The sequence below is a fragment of the Anarhichas minor genome, unplaced genomic scaffold (genome assembly GCF_050575085.1).
Source record: "Anarhichas minor isolate MPS153535 unplaced genomic scaffold, ASM5057508v1 ptg000021l, whole genome shotgun sequence".
Lineage (NCBI taxonomy): Eukaryota > Metazoa > Chordata > Actinopteri > Perciformes > Anarhichadidae > Anarhichas > Anarhichas minor.
The window spans coordinates 129,038-142,500 of NW_027466467.1; the positions used below are offsets into that span (position 1 = coordinate 129,038).

Genomic DNA, 13,463 nt, shown 5'->3' on the forward strand with positions numbered 1-13,463 from the left:
TCTAAAGTCAGGAAACGCCCCGGAACAAAATAAACCAATCAGCATCTTTCTACGATCTAAAGTGACGTACCTACGGACCTTTAACTCAATCAACCAATCACAGCAGCGCATCTTTAAGTGCGCTCCACGTGTGTCTTATTGACAGCTGCTTTCATCCAATGGGGAGTCAGCACCGTGAAAACACGCTGAGTCTGTGGCCAGTTAAATTACCTGCATGACCATATAAGGAAGTGAGCGGAGCGGGACTTCCTGCGGTGGTGAGACACCCACACAACAGAGAAACTGTATTTATACGTTTATGGAGGCGTGATTCACGCATAATTAATACGTAAATCTATATTTAAATATTAACTACATATTATAATAGTCACATTGAACACTCAGGGACATTTCTTTAGAATCATAAAGATATTTATTGTCATTATTTGGTAACTTTTAAACAGTTTTAGAGAGCTCTGGAGTCCTCTGCTGGAGATGCTCTGTACTGCATTTTCTAAAATATCTCAGAGACGCTTCTGTCAATCAACCTACAATTAGCTACAAACATAATAGACAAGTTGAGGGAGAGATCCTGTGAATTTCAGCCTGATGGACCTTATTAAGACTGATTTACTGTATTAAAAACATGAAGTGAAAGTAAAAAAACAAGAAAGCTTCTGTTTTCTCCTGTTTATTATTTTACCAGTGAACTCTTTCAGAGCCTAAAGTGAGATCAACACACCGAATGAAACCCAATGAGTGTTTTCTTCACAGTCATGTAATCTACATGCATCAGTTCCTCGTGGTCCTGGTATTATACAGATTATAATGTGTTGATATTAAGAGACAGAAATACACAAACTCAAAATGAGCCTCAAGAGGTTAAGACAGGATCTAAAAGGCAAAACAGAACATGAGTCAGAATGCTTGTGAGATATCATCAGACAATGAAACTGAATGTGTTTCCATGTTAATTTAACAATTTATTTTTCCATCTGAAACTGATTAACGTTCACAGATCTTATGAGTGTTCACATCAGATTTCATCAACAGAAATCTGATGTGATTTCATTTCAGAACATGAGCGGACATCTTTAACGGTTTAATTAAAGTACTCACCAACAACGAGCTTAATGTAGAAAGTTTGAGCTGGCTGAAGAAATGGAAAAACACAGGTGTAGTTTCCACTGTCGGACGTATTGGTATTTCTGATGGTTATGGAGGCGTTGCCGTGTTTCAGTTGATCTTCAAAATGTGAGACTCGTCCTCTGAACTCCTGACTCTGACCATCTTTGACGTTGTTGTAATGACGACCTGCATTATAAAAGAAAACCTCCTTCTGAGGTTGACCTTTCGGAGCTACTTTCTTCCAGTCAAAGACAGCTGCTGTGATGTTCTGCTTGTTGCTGAGGGAACAAGGTAAGATCACATCACTGTCTTGTTCCACTGTGATGACTTCTGGTCCTGGAAGATAAAAACAAGCAGAGTTTCAGTTCACACAGACGTTTGTTGTTGTAACAAAATATCAACTTATGATATAACAAGACACTTTTCACTGAACTCTGAGTTAAATAATCCTGAACTCTGAGTTAAATAACAGAGTTTTCCTCATCTCAGGTTTAACTAACTCAGAGTTTTCTCTGAAACAGAGTCCTGTAGTCATTCACACCGTCAACATGAGACGTTTCAGCAGCACATTTAAAACATGCAGGGACTTCACAGGTGACACACCTGAGAAACCAGAGGCATGCTGGGTAAAGTGAGAGCGGACAGCAGGTGAAACACCCGAGAAACCAGAGGCATGCTGGGTAAAGTGAGAGCGGACAGCAGGTGTGTGTTTTGTTCTGGATCTTTAACATTTTCACATTTCTTTGACCTAATCCTGATTTTTTAACAGTGACTCAGCTGTTAATCCGACTCTCTGTCTGCTCACTCAACACATGAAGGAGAGGATGGAACAAGGAAGAGAAACAAGAGAGCGAGGAGGAAACAAAAACCTCTGAGTTCATATGAGGACTCAGTCAACCGCATCAAAAGACAACAACCTCTCAACTGTTCTCAGGAAGATGAACGCCCACGTTACATCATCTATTCTGCAGAAATCTCGACAGGTGCTCACATATTTAACATGTTTGATCCTGCAGGTGTTTGCTGACAGCAGACCAGCAGGACGAGACCAACGGCTTCTATTGATTCTATGATTATTATTCTATGATCTGTCTTTCTTCAGAAACACTTAAACAAACTGCTGCATGAAAAACAACCTGAAGAAAAGACCTGGAGTTCATCAGGGAGAAGAAACAACGTCCTCTGCTTCTTATTGCATTATTATTATTATTATTATTATTATTGTTTTTATTGTTGTTTTTACGATTATCATTTCATTATTATCGTTTCATTATTATTATTATTATCATTTTTATTATTATTATTATCATTTCATTGTTATTATTATTATTTAATTATTATTTGTTATTATTATTAAAAGAATAATAATTAACATTACTAACATTATTATTGGGTATCACACTTAAAAAAAATGTATTAATAATAAAGAATAATCAAATTATGACAATAATTAGTATTGTTGATGGAATGTATCAAAGTACATCTACTCAGACAAGTACTGTACATATTCCAAGTACTTGTACTTTATAGAGTATTTACATGTTTCTGCTTCTTGATACACCTCAGAGGATAATATTGTACTTTTTACATCTTTAGTTACTTTTCATATTTGAATCTGTTCTCTGCAAACAGGTGATGATCAGATAGAATATGAAGCATTGATGGAGAATAAACCAGCCGACCGGATATGAAAGAGTTAACATGCAGCACATTAATGCAGCAGGAATATGAATCCATAAACATCTGATAGATCAGGAAAACATGTTACTGTGTGACTCAGCTGTTAATCCGACTCTCTGTCTGCTCACTCAACACATGAAGAAGAGGATGGAACAAGGAAGAGGAAACAAGAGAGCGAGGAGGAAACAAAAACCTCTGAGTTCATATGAGGACTCAAGAGACAACAACCTCTCGACTGTTCTCAGGAAGATGAACGCCCACGTTACATCATCTATTCTGCAGAAATCTCTCGACAGGTGCTCACATATTTAACATGTTTGATCCTGCAGGTGTTTGCTGACAGCAGACCAGGAGGACGAGACCAACGGCTTCTATTGATTCTATGATTATTATTCTATGATCTGTCTTTCTTCAGAAACACTTAAACAAACTGCTGCATGAAAAACAACCTGAAGAAAAGAACTGGAGTTCATCAGGGAGAAGAAACAACGTCCTCTGCTTCTTATTGCATTATTATTATTATTATTATTATTGTTTTTATTGTTGTTTTTACGATTATCATTTCATTATTATCGTTTCATTATTATTATTATTATCATTATTATTATTATTATCATTTCATTATTATTATTATTTAATTATTATTTGTTATTATTATTAAAATAATAATAATTAACATTACTAACATTATTATTGGGTATCACACTTAAAAAAAAGTATTAATAATAAAGAATAATCAAATTATGACAATAATTAGTATTGTTGATGGAATGTAACAAAGTATATCTACTCAGACAAGTACTGTACATATTCCAAGTACTTGTACTTTATAGAGTATTTACATGTTTCTGCTTCTTGATACACCTCAGAGGATAATATTGTACTTTTTACATCTTTAGTTAGTTTTCATATTTGAATCTCATATTTGTTCTCTGCAAACAGGTGATGATCTGAATATGAAGCATTGATGGAGAATAAACCAGCCGACCGGATATAAAAGAGTTAACATGCAGCACATTAATGCAGCAGGAATATGAATCCATAAACATCAGATAGATCAGGAAAACATGTTACTGATCAATCAATACTTTAACTACGTTTATATCATTTTACTGCAGGTTTTGAAAGCAGTACTCTTACTGATAGTGTAGTATTTCTCAGTGAGGTATTAGTACTCTTACTGGTAGTATTTCTGAGTGAGGTATTAGTACTTGTACTGCAGTACACATGTGAATACTTCAGTGTGCACATCGTGAGCTCGTAAACAGCAGCTCTTGTTTCTCTGCAGGAGGTCGACGCCCCGAGAAACGCTGCAGCTCTAAGAACTGAAGGGAGCGCGAGGAGGCTGCTGATCAATAATCAATAATCAATCAGCGACCTGCATTACACACATATATATATATATATAATGACTAATGATAATACATATAGATTTATATATATATAAAATTATTAATTATAATAAATATATATAAATAAATATATATGTGTAGATATAAATAAATATATATTTGTACACATATATATATGTATATAAATATTTATATGTCCTTACCTCCATCAGTCGTCGTCACAGACCGAGTCAGGAGACAGAGGCACGCGAGAAGAAGCACGTTCATCGTTGTTGAAGTCGACCGGAAGTCAAACTGCTCGGTGACGTTTGTCTCGCGGACCTTTTAACTTCTTCTGATCGCGCGAGGACCAACTCACCAGAAACACTTTCGGTTCTCAGCTTCCGCCTCGCGCTCTTCTGTCGGGAAGTCTTCGGGTTCACTCGGCAGGTTCGTGCGCACGAGAGAGCGCTGGGTTCCCGGTGCATCATGGGTGTTGTAGTTTAGGATGTCAACAATGCTCGTGACAAAACTTTTCATAAAGTCATAAAGTCTGACTGCCTTAGAGATCAGAAATGTTTGAAAAAGTGAAACAGAGACAAGTGTGAGAATCTGGAGAACAATATTATTATATTATGATATATCACAATATATTATGATATATCACAATATCTTTATGTCAGATCTGAAGATCATTGTATGTTGTTTTGTGCTGCATTATATATATAATGATATAATATATACAGTCTGTCAACATTAAATAAACTTAAATAAAAAGGTCTTTTTGATTTTTTTTGTCGAAGGAAGAAGGAAGAGGAAACAAGGGAGCGAGGAGGAAGTAACCCTCTTAGGTATGAGGACTCAAGACAACAACCTCTCACCTGTTCTCTGGAAGATGCACGCCCACATTACATCATCTATTCTGCAGAAATCTCTCTACAGGTGCTGACATATTTAACATGTTGTCTAACACTCCTCCCCCTCTTCTTCACCGTCACCATCAACACAATCAGGTCCATCCTGATGATCAATAAAATCACCTCAGCTTTACTGCCATTGAGATACAGAAAGTTTAACTCTGGAATATTTATAAAATGTTCCTCATCTCACAAGAGAAAATGTTGTAAAATATTGTAAAATGTAAATATAAAATGTCAAAGTTGTTTTTGAACCTGAGGGATGAATGATGAATCTTAATTATATTCCCGTAATGACAGAGACTCGGTCTCAGTATCATCATTATTTAAAGTTGAATAGCAGGACGGGGGGTCCGTGCACGAAGTATAATTCATTTCCCATCGTTCACGTTGTATCATGAACAATGTCAGGTCATTGTTATTAATAACCTCATTGATCTACTTGTGTTCATGTGAATGTGTTCTGCTACGTGTGAGGTCGTGTTCACAGCCGATGCTGCCTCAACGTTCACGTTTTCTCTTCTCTGTTATCGTCGCATTGAATGATCACGTGCACCAAAGCTCAGCTTGTTCTGTTATTAGACTTTAAGAATGAAAAGTGAGTGAAGGAAGTCAGCTCGCCTTCAAAGTAAAAGTTGCGCGTTTTCAAACGTGTTTGCTCCAGAGATCAATTTATGGAGAGTTAAATTAAATAAATAAACAAATGTTGTAAATAATGAACATAACATATAAAGTCATATTTCTGCTACTTTCCCTTCGTTGAACGCTGCTGAAAGACCTTCAACCAGCCTCAGGAGGCCCAACACGAGGCTGCTGGGCCGCTGGACCAGGACCCACCGGTGGGCTCCTGTCCATACATTTGTGACCTTCGAAACAGAAGTTGAAAATAAAATCAACAAGTTAATGAAGTGTCTGTTCTGTGGCTTTTAATCATCAGTGATTTTCATCAGCTCATGCAGTTTTCCCCATTTTTCATGTAAATGTATGAGAGAAGTCCTTCAACCTGACAGCAAACATTACAGTGAACTATAATCCATCCAGAACACAGAAAGTGGATTATTAATGCCGGGATGTTAGAAAAATAATACTCGACACCAAGTGTGAAATCAATAATCAGGAGATTTATTCTTGCAGGAAGGAGCAGAGCTGTATCACAGTCTGTCTCTCAGTCTCTGTCCTCCACACACTGTGATAGACACAGCTTCATAACGGGTTGAACCGGGTTGAACCGGGTTGAACCGGGTTGAACCGGGTTGAACCGGGTTGAACCGGTTCTTCCTCTGAAACAGACGTCGATGGTTGGACTGAGTGCAGGTGTGTTATCCGTCTTCCAAGACATTCTGTGGGTTGAAAGGTCACGGCTGTAATGAAAGTCTGTTTATAAGCATCATGGAAAAGTACCAGCGTTATGCACATATTCTGTATTTCTCAACATGTCCCGTTTATACTGAATATAACACATGATAATAATGCAAACACATAATGAGTTTAATAAGGCAAAGAGTAAGCATTGGATACGTGTTTTAAATGTAACTCCAAATACATAAAACAAATAATAAAAACTTCTATGAATATAAACACAGCACAGAAGGTAAGGACATGTGTGTTTGGTAGATTATGTCTTTGTTGCTTCTTGGCAATAAATCTTCTACTGTTGGAAAGTCTGTTTATTTCCCTTTTAAAAGGAGCCTCATGTGTGGGATGAGCAGCAGAGCGGAGTATGTGGGTTATGGTCCGTTTGATGACCTTGATGAGGACCCAGTCTCCTGGTCTGGACTGGACTAGACTCGTCCTGAGTGGGGAGAACAACAGAAGAAGAAATCTCTTTTCTTTTCTTTTTAACATTTATTCTGCTGTATTTCCTCTCATGTGCTCATCTTGTCTGACAAACGGTGTAAGTTGGGTGAGATAGTGAGGTCTGCCATCGAGTCTTAATTAGTTATTAATTATAGTATAGTAATACTCTACTATATGTGCATACTAAGCATTACCGGAGCTAAACGTTGTACCAGTTCCTTCCTGTCTCAGCCATCGTTTATCTTGTTCTTTCATCAACCCTGCTGACTGATCAGAGAAATTATATTTCATGTTAATTCCAAATACTTCAGTCAAATGTTTTATTATTTTGTTGACAAAGTGTGAACCGTTATCACAATCAATATTTTCTGGTATAATGTCTTTTGTTCGGGCTTTAGCTACCGTGATAGCATCTGGTGTTTGGTTGGAAATACCTCGATCCATTCAGAACATCTGTCTGTTATTGGTTTAGTTCAATGAAGTCCATGCAAATGTGTTGAAATGGATGTTCTGGTTCTGGTAGTTTACCCCTCGCTGGTCTTTGTTGGCCTTGAGGATTATGTTTTGCACATACAGCACATGCGAGACAAATATAGTTTGTGAAGCCATATGCTGTAAAGACTGTTTATCATCGGTTCCATCCCTCCTGCTGAGACGTGCTCTGACCCATGGGTATCTGAAGTCTTTGGTACTAGTTTGCCTTCAGCTCATCTCCAGAACCCATCACTGTTTGTTTTGCAGTTTTGTTTTTGCCAGTAAGTGCTCTCTTGTTCTGGAGCATTTGTTTGCATGTTCTTAAGATTTCATGGTCTAAGTGCTGCACTTCAGGAGGAAGCTGGTCGTGTGGTTTCTGTGCAGCTTTCTTAGCTTCCTCATCAGTTCCTGTTGTGTGTGTTGTGTTTACAGCCTGCTGCTTCCTGAGGCAACTGTACTGCATCTAGTGTAAGATCACATCTGTGATTGGTTGGTTGGTTGTTATCATGCCTCTGCTGTTACACTGTTGAGCAAACACATGTATGGATGAATATGCATAGTTACTGTCTGTGTAGATATTCATAAACTTATCTTTACCTATTTCACATGCTCCTGTCAGAGCAGTGAGTTCTGCTGCTCGTGCAGATAAGTGTGACGGTAAAGGTTCAGCTTTCAAACGGTATTACTTGTTACTGCTGCATATCCTGCTGCATCTGTGCCATCTAGATTATTCTTACATGAGCCATCAACGAACAGTCACATCTGCATCTTTAAATGTGTCTGTTAGATCACTTACATCACATCACATCACATTACATCACAGTCATGTAGCAGCCACTTCTATCCAAAGAGACTTACAATCAGTGTATTCAACATATTCAAGAGAACTACGAGTCACCAGCAGTCATAAGTGCATCTCATTTAAACAAGCATCATAGAGCATAAACCAGAGCAGAAGTACAGAAACAAACTAGTATGAAAACAATAAGTGCAATAAGCTAGTATGAACACAATAGATACTAAGTAAATGCTGAGTGAAGGCTCAGGGTAGTACTTCTTGAAGAGGAGAGTCTTCAGCCTGATGAAAGATGGGCAGCGACTCTGCTGTCCTGACGTCAGTGGGGAGTTCATTCCACCACTGTGGGGCCAGGACAGGAAACAGCCGCGACCGGGTCGATCGGCCACAGGGACCTCTGAGCGACGGGGGAACCAATCGCTCAGAGGCAGCAGAGTGAAGAGGTCGGGCGGGGGTGTAGGGCTTGACCGTGGCCTGCAGACAGGAAGGAGCTGCTCCAGTTCTTGGTAACACACGACTTTCAGCTGCAGCTCTACAGTCATGTGGTGTCCCGTCCTCAGCTGCTGGTCACAGTGCGGATGGATTCAGTGTTTTACATCTTTCAATAGTGAAATGAGGTTGTGAGAGCAACGCTGCCATGCATGAGAGATGTCGTTCAGGTGACATGTACATTATTTTATTTTGCAGAAGTAGAGCTGAAACTGTGTGGTACTTTCAGTGTTAAAGGTTAAACAACTCTATCGGTGCAGACGTCTGTACAGACGATGATGCTGCGATTACAGCTTGTAGACAGACGGCATTGCTCGAGCAACAGAATCTAGTTGAGAGGAATAGAAAGCTTTAGGTCTGTGTCTTCCTCCATGTTCTTAACACAGATGTCATAACACTTCTACAATCAGCTGTCTGTGTGAATGTTGTTTATAGTTTGGTAAACCTACCACAGATGAACTTGTTCGCATTTTCTTTACCAGAAGCTTCCTCTGCTTCAGGAGTCCAGCTCAGTGTGTCATGTGCTGCTGTAGGCTCATCATACATCACTTCTGACAAGGGATTCACCACCTCAGCATCGTTTGGAACCCAGCTTCTGCAGGAGTTAGTCATTCCTAAAAATGACATAATTTGTCTCTTTGTTTGATGTTTTGGCTTCTCTTCTCTTCATAGTGAGCGGCTGTTTCTGGATCGTTTAGCTATTTTACTTTTTCTCTCCACAGTTATGTTTGCTGTTCACAGAAGTGCAAGAGAATCTTCTTTGCATTTCTCTTGAGTTTTGGGACATTCCATAATGTCAAAATGACATAAAGTCAGATTTGACTCCCTGGTGGAGTTTAGCTACGTTAGCTGCTACTTGAGAGAATATAGTTGGACGTTCACACCCGGAGGAATCCGTGTACGTATATTTAATATAATATACGTATATTATACGTGTACGTATATTTATTCGCATTGAACTGAAAAGCAAACAGAACTTCATGCACTGGTGCAGAGAAAGAGCTGTTTGCTGGATCTATCAGAGAAGTATTCACACTCAGGATTCATTTCCTGCAGTAAAGTGTGCGGGTCTGTCTCTATGGAGCTCCAGGTACCGCTGCTTTATTCACTGCTTGTAGATCTACTCTGTCCATCCTCCAGCTGCTGGATGCTTCTGCTCTTTAACTGGAAACAGGAGCGTTACATGGTGAGTCTGGACATTCTCTGACTACACCTGATGTTAACAGTGCTTCAGATATACCGGCTCCATCCCTTTAACTCTCCCTACATCTGCAGCTCCTTGAGCCCATCGAGTTTGTGGAGGATTCATGTCTTATGATTGAAAACTCTTTGTTCACTGAGTAACAACCTCCGTCACCAATTAAATCAACCAGATTAACCTCCAACAGTCAATCAATCCTCTGTTAACCCTATTAACTCTAAACACATGAAACGTGTTATTCTACCTTTTAGAAAACAAATCAAAGCACAATGTGATTATGTTGCACAAACAATATTAAAACCCCGAAATATTTTTTATTTTTTTTATTTTACAACATTCACAGAAAGATAATTTCATTTCTTGATCTCAAATCTTATTAAAGTTGTGAAGTTAAAACATAGTTTTCATTTTGCTGATGAGAAAACACACAAGTTCATAAAACACAGAATCTAGAAAACAAAGAACAGAAAACTATCAGATAGAGTTCTTTAATACGCACGGATGAATAATAATGATCAGCTCTACATGATGGATTAAGGTCCATGTCATGTGTGTGTCACGTGTGTGTCACGTGTGTGTTTCCACTGAGGCCTTCATGTAGAACATGATGTGTTTAAACAGTTAATGTGTAAGTACATCGTCATTAATATACACTGTTTATATATATATATATATATATATAGTTTACATACTTCTGTCTGCGTTGTGCGTGAGATCCTGATACATTGTCCTCTCTCTGTCCATTCACTATAATCTGGGGACATCTTCAGGTCTGAATAGATGTTGTGGACAGAAACAGGATTGTTGAAGTTCGGCTGCTCGTAACATTAAAGTAGAATAAATAGTCCGGTAAGCTTTCCTTCGTCTCTCTAACACTACGAGTACGACATTCAGCTGTGATGTTTGGAGTGAGGTTGTGTGAGACACTGATCCAGGATCAGTGTATTAATGCAGCAGACGGTCGAGGCTTCTGTGCTCTCTTCAAAGACACCAGACGATCATTCTACCTCTCAGAGCACAGGAGCTGCTGGTCCACCGCGCCTCCCTCTGTAGTTACTTCATGCTGTTCTGCTGCTGTGGTGAATCTGAGTTCAGCCTTTAAAACACCAGAGTCACAAATAACACGAACTAGCTGATCAAAGCAGCAGAAGAATCCCTGTTTCTACTGATGCAGTCTGGTGGCTCTGAAGAGAGCTCAGGTAACGCTTCAGTTCCCCGTCAGAGAGGTGAACAGACTGTAAATACATCTTTCACTTGAGCTGATGTTGAGTCTAAAATACGTCCACAGCAGAACTCTACTTCTATTTCAGCTGAAGCTTAGAACCAACAAACTGCACAAAAATAAACATTATAAATTCACAGACAAAACCCTTTGTCTACATTTAGATCACTGTTGTGTCTAAACGCCAAAATACTGCGGATGAGGACGAACTGAGAGGATGAAGGTCTGTTAGCTGTGAGCTGTTCTGTTTGCTCAAAAAACTAAACACGTTGTTGAGGAAACGTCTCCTCGTTCAGGATCTGGAGTCCGTCAGCGTCTCTGTGGTTCTCCGGCTAGACCTAGAACTAGACTAGAACTAGACTAAACTAGACTAGAACTAGACTAGAACTAGACCAGAACTAGACTAGAACAGAACTAGACTAGACTAGAGCTAGACTAGACTAGAACTAGAATAGAACTAGCCTAGGACAGAACTAGACTAGAACTACACCTAGACTAGTACTATAACTATAACTAGAATAGACTATAACTAGAATAGAACTAGCCTAGAACAGAACTAGACTAGACTATAACTAGACTATAACTAGACTATAACTAGACTAGACTAGACCTAGAACTAGAACTAGAATAGACTAGAACTAGAATATAACTAGACTAGCCTAGAACTAGACTAGTACTATAACTATAACTAGACTAGACTATAACTAGAATAGAACTAGCCTAGAACAGAACTAGACTAGACTATAACTAGACTATAACTAGACTATAACTAGACTAGACTAGACCTAGAACTAGAATAGACTAGAACTAGAATATAACTAGACTAGACTAGAACTAGACTAGAACTAGACTAGTACTAGAACTAGACTAGAACTAGAATAGAACTAGACTAGCCTAGACTAGTACTAGAACTAGACTAGACTAGGACTAGACTAGCCTAGAATAGAACTAGACTAGAGCGGCGTGTCCGGAGGGTTGTTCCTCCTCACCCGAGCTTTCCTGCTCTCCTGTTTCAGCTTCAGAGTGCGCAGCTTCTGCTGCCGGCGTTTCTCGCGGTACCACAGCTGCTCGCAGTACTCGTCCACGCTCAGACTGTTGGTCCCCACCAGGTGCAGGTCTTTGTAGCTCTTCAGAGGAAGCTGCTGGGGCAGCAAGGAGTTCCCGTGCCCCCCCAACCCCGACTGGCCGAGGAACCCGGCTGGACCGGACCTCCCGAGGACCAGAGGGGCCACCGGCTGGCTGGGGTTGAGGTTCTGCAGGTGGAGGCTGTGGTTGGGGATGATGTGGACTCGGTACCGGGCCAGGACCTGGCTGTAGGAGTGCTCGTGGCTGGCGCAGGTGTAGAGGCCCGAGTCGGCCAGCTCCAGGCGTTGAACCAGCAACCCCCGCTTCATGTGGAGGGAGCGGTCGTCGTCGCTGTGACGGAGCTGACAGAGAGAGAGAGACAGACAGGTGGTTTACTTACTGCCAGGGTCCCGTGTAGAGGGGCCCGGGGCCCCTGGACCAGAGCCTCAGTCTGACTGTTGCTCTACTTATAAGTAGTTTGTTGAATTATTTGAGATGTTTGTGCTTCTTTAGATTTTATAATAACTTGATCTTTATAGCACATTTTTAAAAGGTTTTGATTTTGATTTTACAGACAAAGCAGCAAAAATAAATCAATAAAACAAGAGAAAGCTCAACAGAGAGACAAAGACAGAGACAAAGACGGAGACAAAGACAGAGACAAAGACAGAGACAAAGACAGAGACAAAGACAGACTGAGGAAACAACAGATGAAATATAAAAACAACCGATGCGATAAAAACAAATCACGTAAAAGCCCGTCAATAAAACGAGTTCTAATACGTGCTTTGGTTCTAGTTTGGAGGAAACAGGACTGGACTACCTTTGTGGTTCTGAAGCTTAAAGCTGGATCACATAGTTCTGGTGGACTTTACGTGAACAGACAGAGGGACCAGGGCAATGTTATATTTGAATAATGTTATATTTCGTACATTTAGTTCTTCGTGGGTTTGTGGGGGTTTAACATGAAGCACTTTACTGTCATGAACACACCTGAATGATTCCTCGTGGAAACAAAGAGAGATTCTCACTAACTCATGTTTGTATTGTGTCTGCAGAGAGGATCGGGTTAAGAGACGTGCGACTCACCCGTCGGCCGTCCTGCGTCTCTCTGAGCGTCCGGCTCTCCGAGCGCTGCACCTTCCAGTGGAGCTCGGCCAGCGGGGAGCGAGGAACGCACTCCAGGAAGCTGGAGTTCCCCTCCACGCCGAACACCGACTTCACCTCCACGGAGCCCGGAGCTGACGCAGCAAAAAAACAGAAATGTATTATATATTATATATTATATATTATATATTATATATAGTGCTGGGCAAGTTAACTCGTTAATTTCGCGTTAACGCATTCATTAATTAACGCCAACAATTATTTTATCGCGCGTTAA

At 40.0% G+C, this 13,463-nt stretch overlaps 1 protein-coding gene across 1 annotated transcript in view; it reads right to left on the reverse strand.

Annotated features, from left to right (window-relative positions):
- Nucleotides 1–11,967: 11,967 nt before the first annotated feature.
- The window catches only part of LOC142954658 (semaphorin-3D), a 25,322-nt gene continuing 23,826 nt past the window's right edge, over nt 11,968–13,463 (reverse strand). Inside the window, exons 16-17 of the mRNA XM_076095814.1 lie at nt 13,182–13,320; nt 11,968–12,439 (exon numbers count right to left, since the gene is read on the reverse strand). Coding sequence (XP_075951929.1) covers nt 11,968–12,439; nt 13,182–13,320 — 611 coding nt within the window. The remainder of the gene's footprint in view (nt 12,440–13,181; nt 13,321–13,463) is intronic.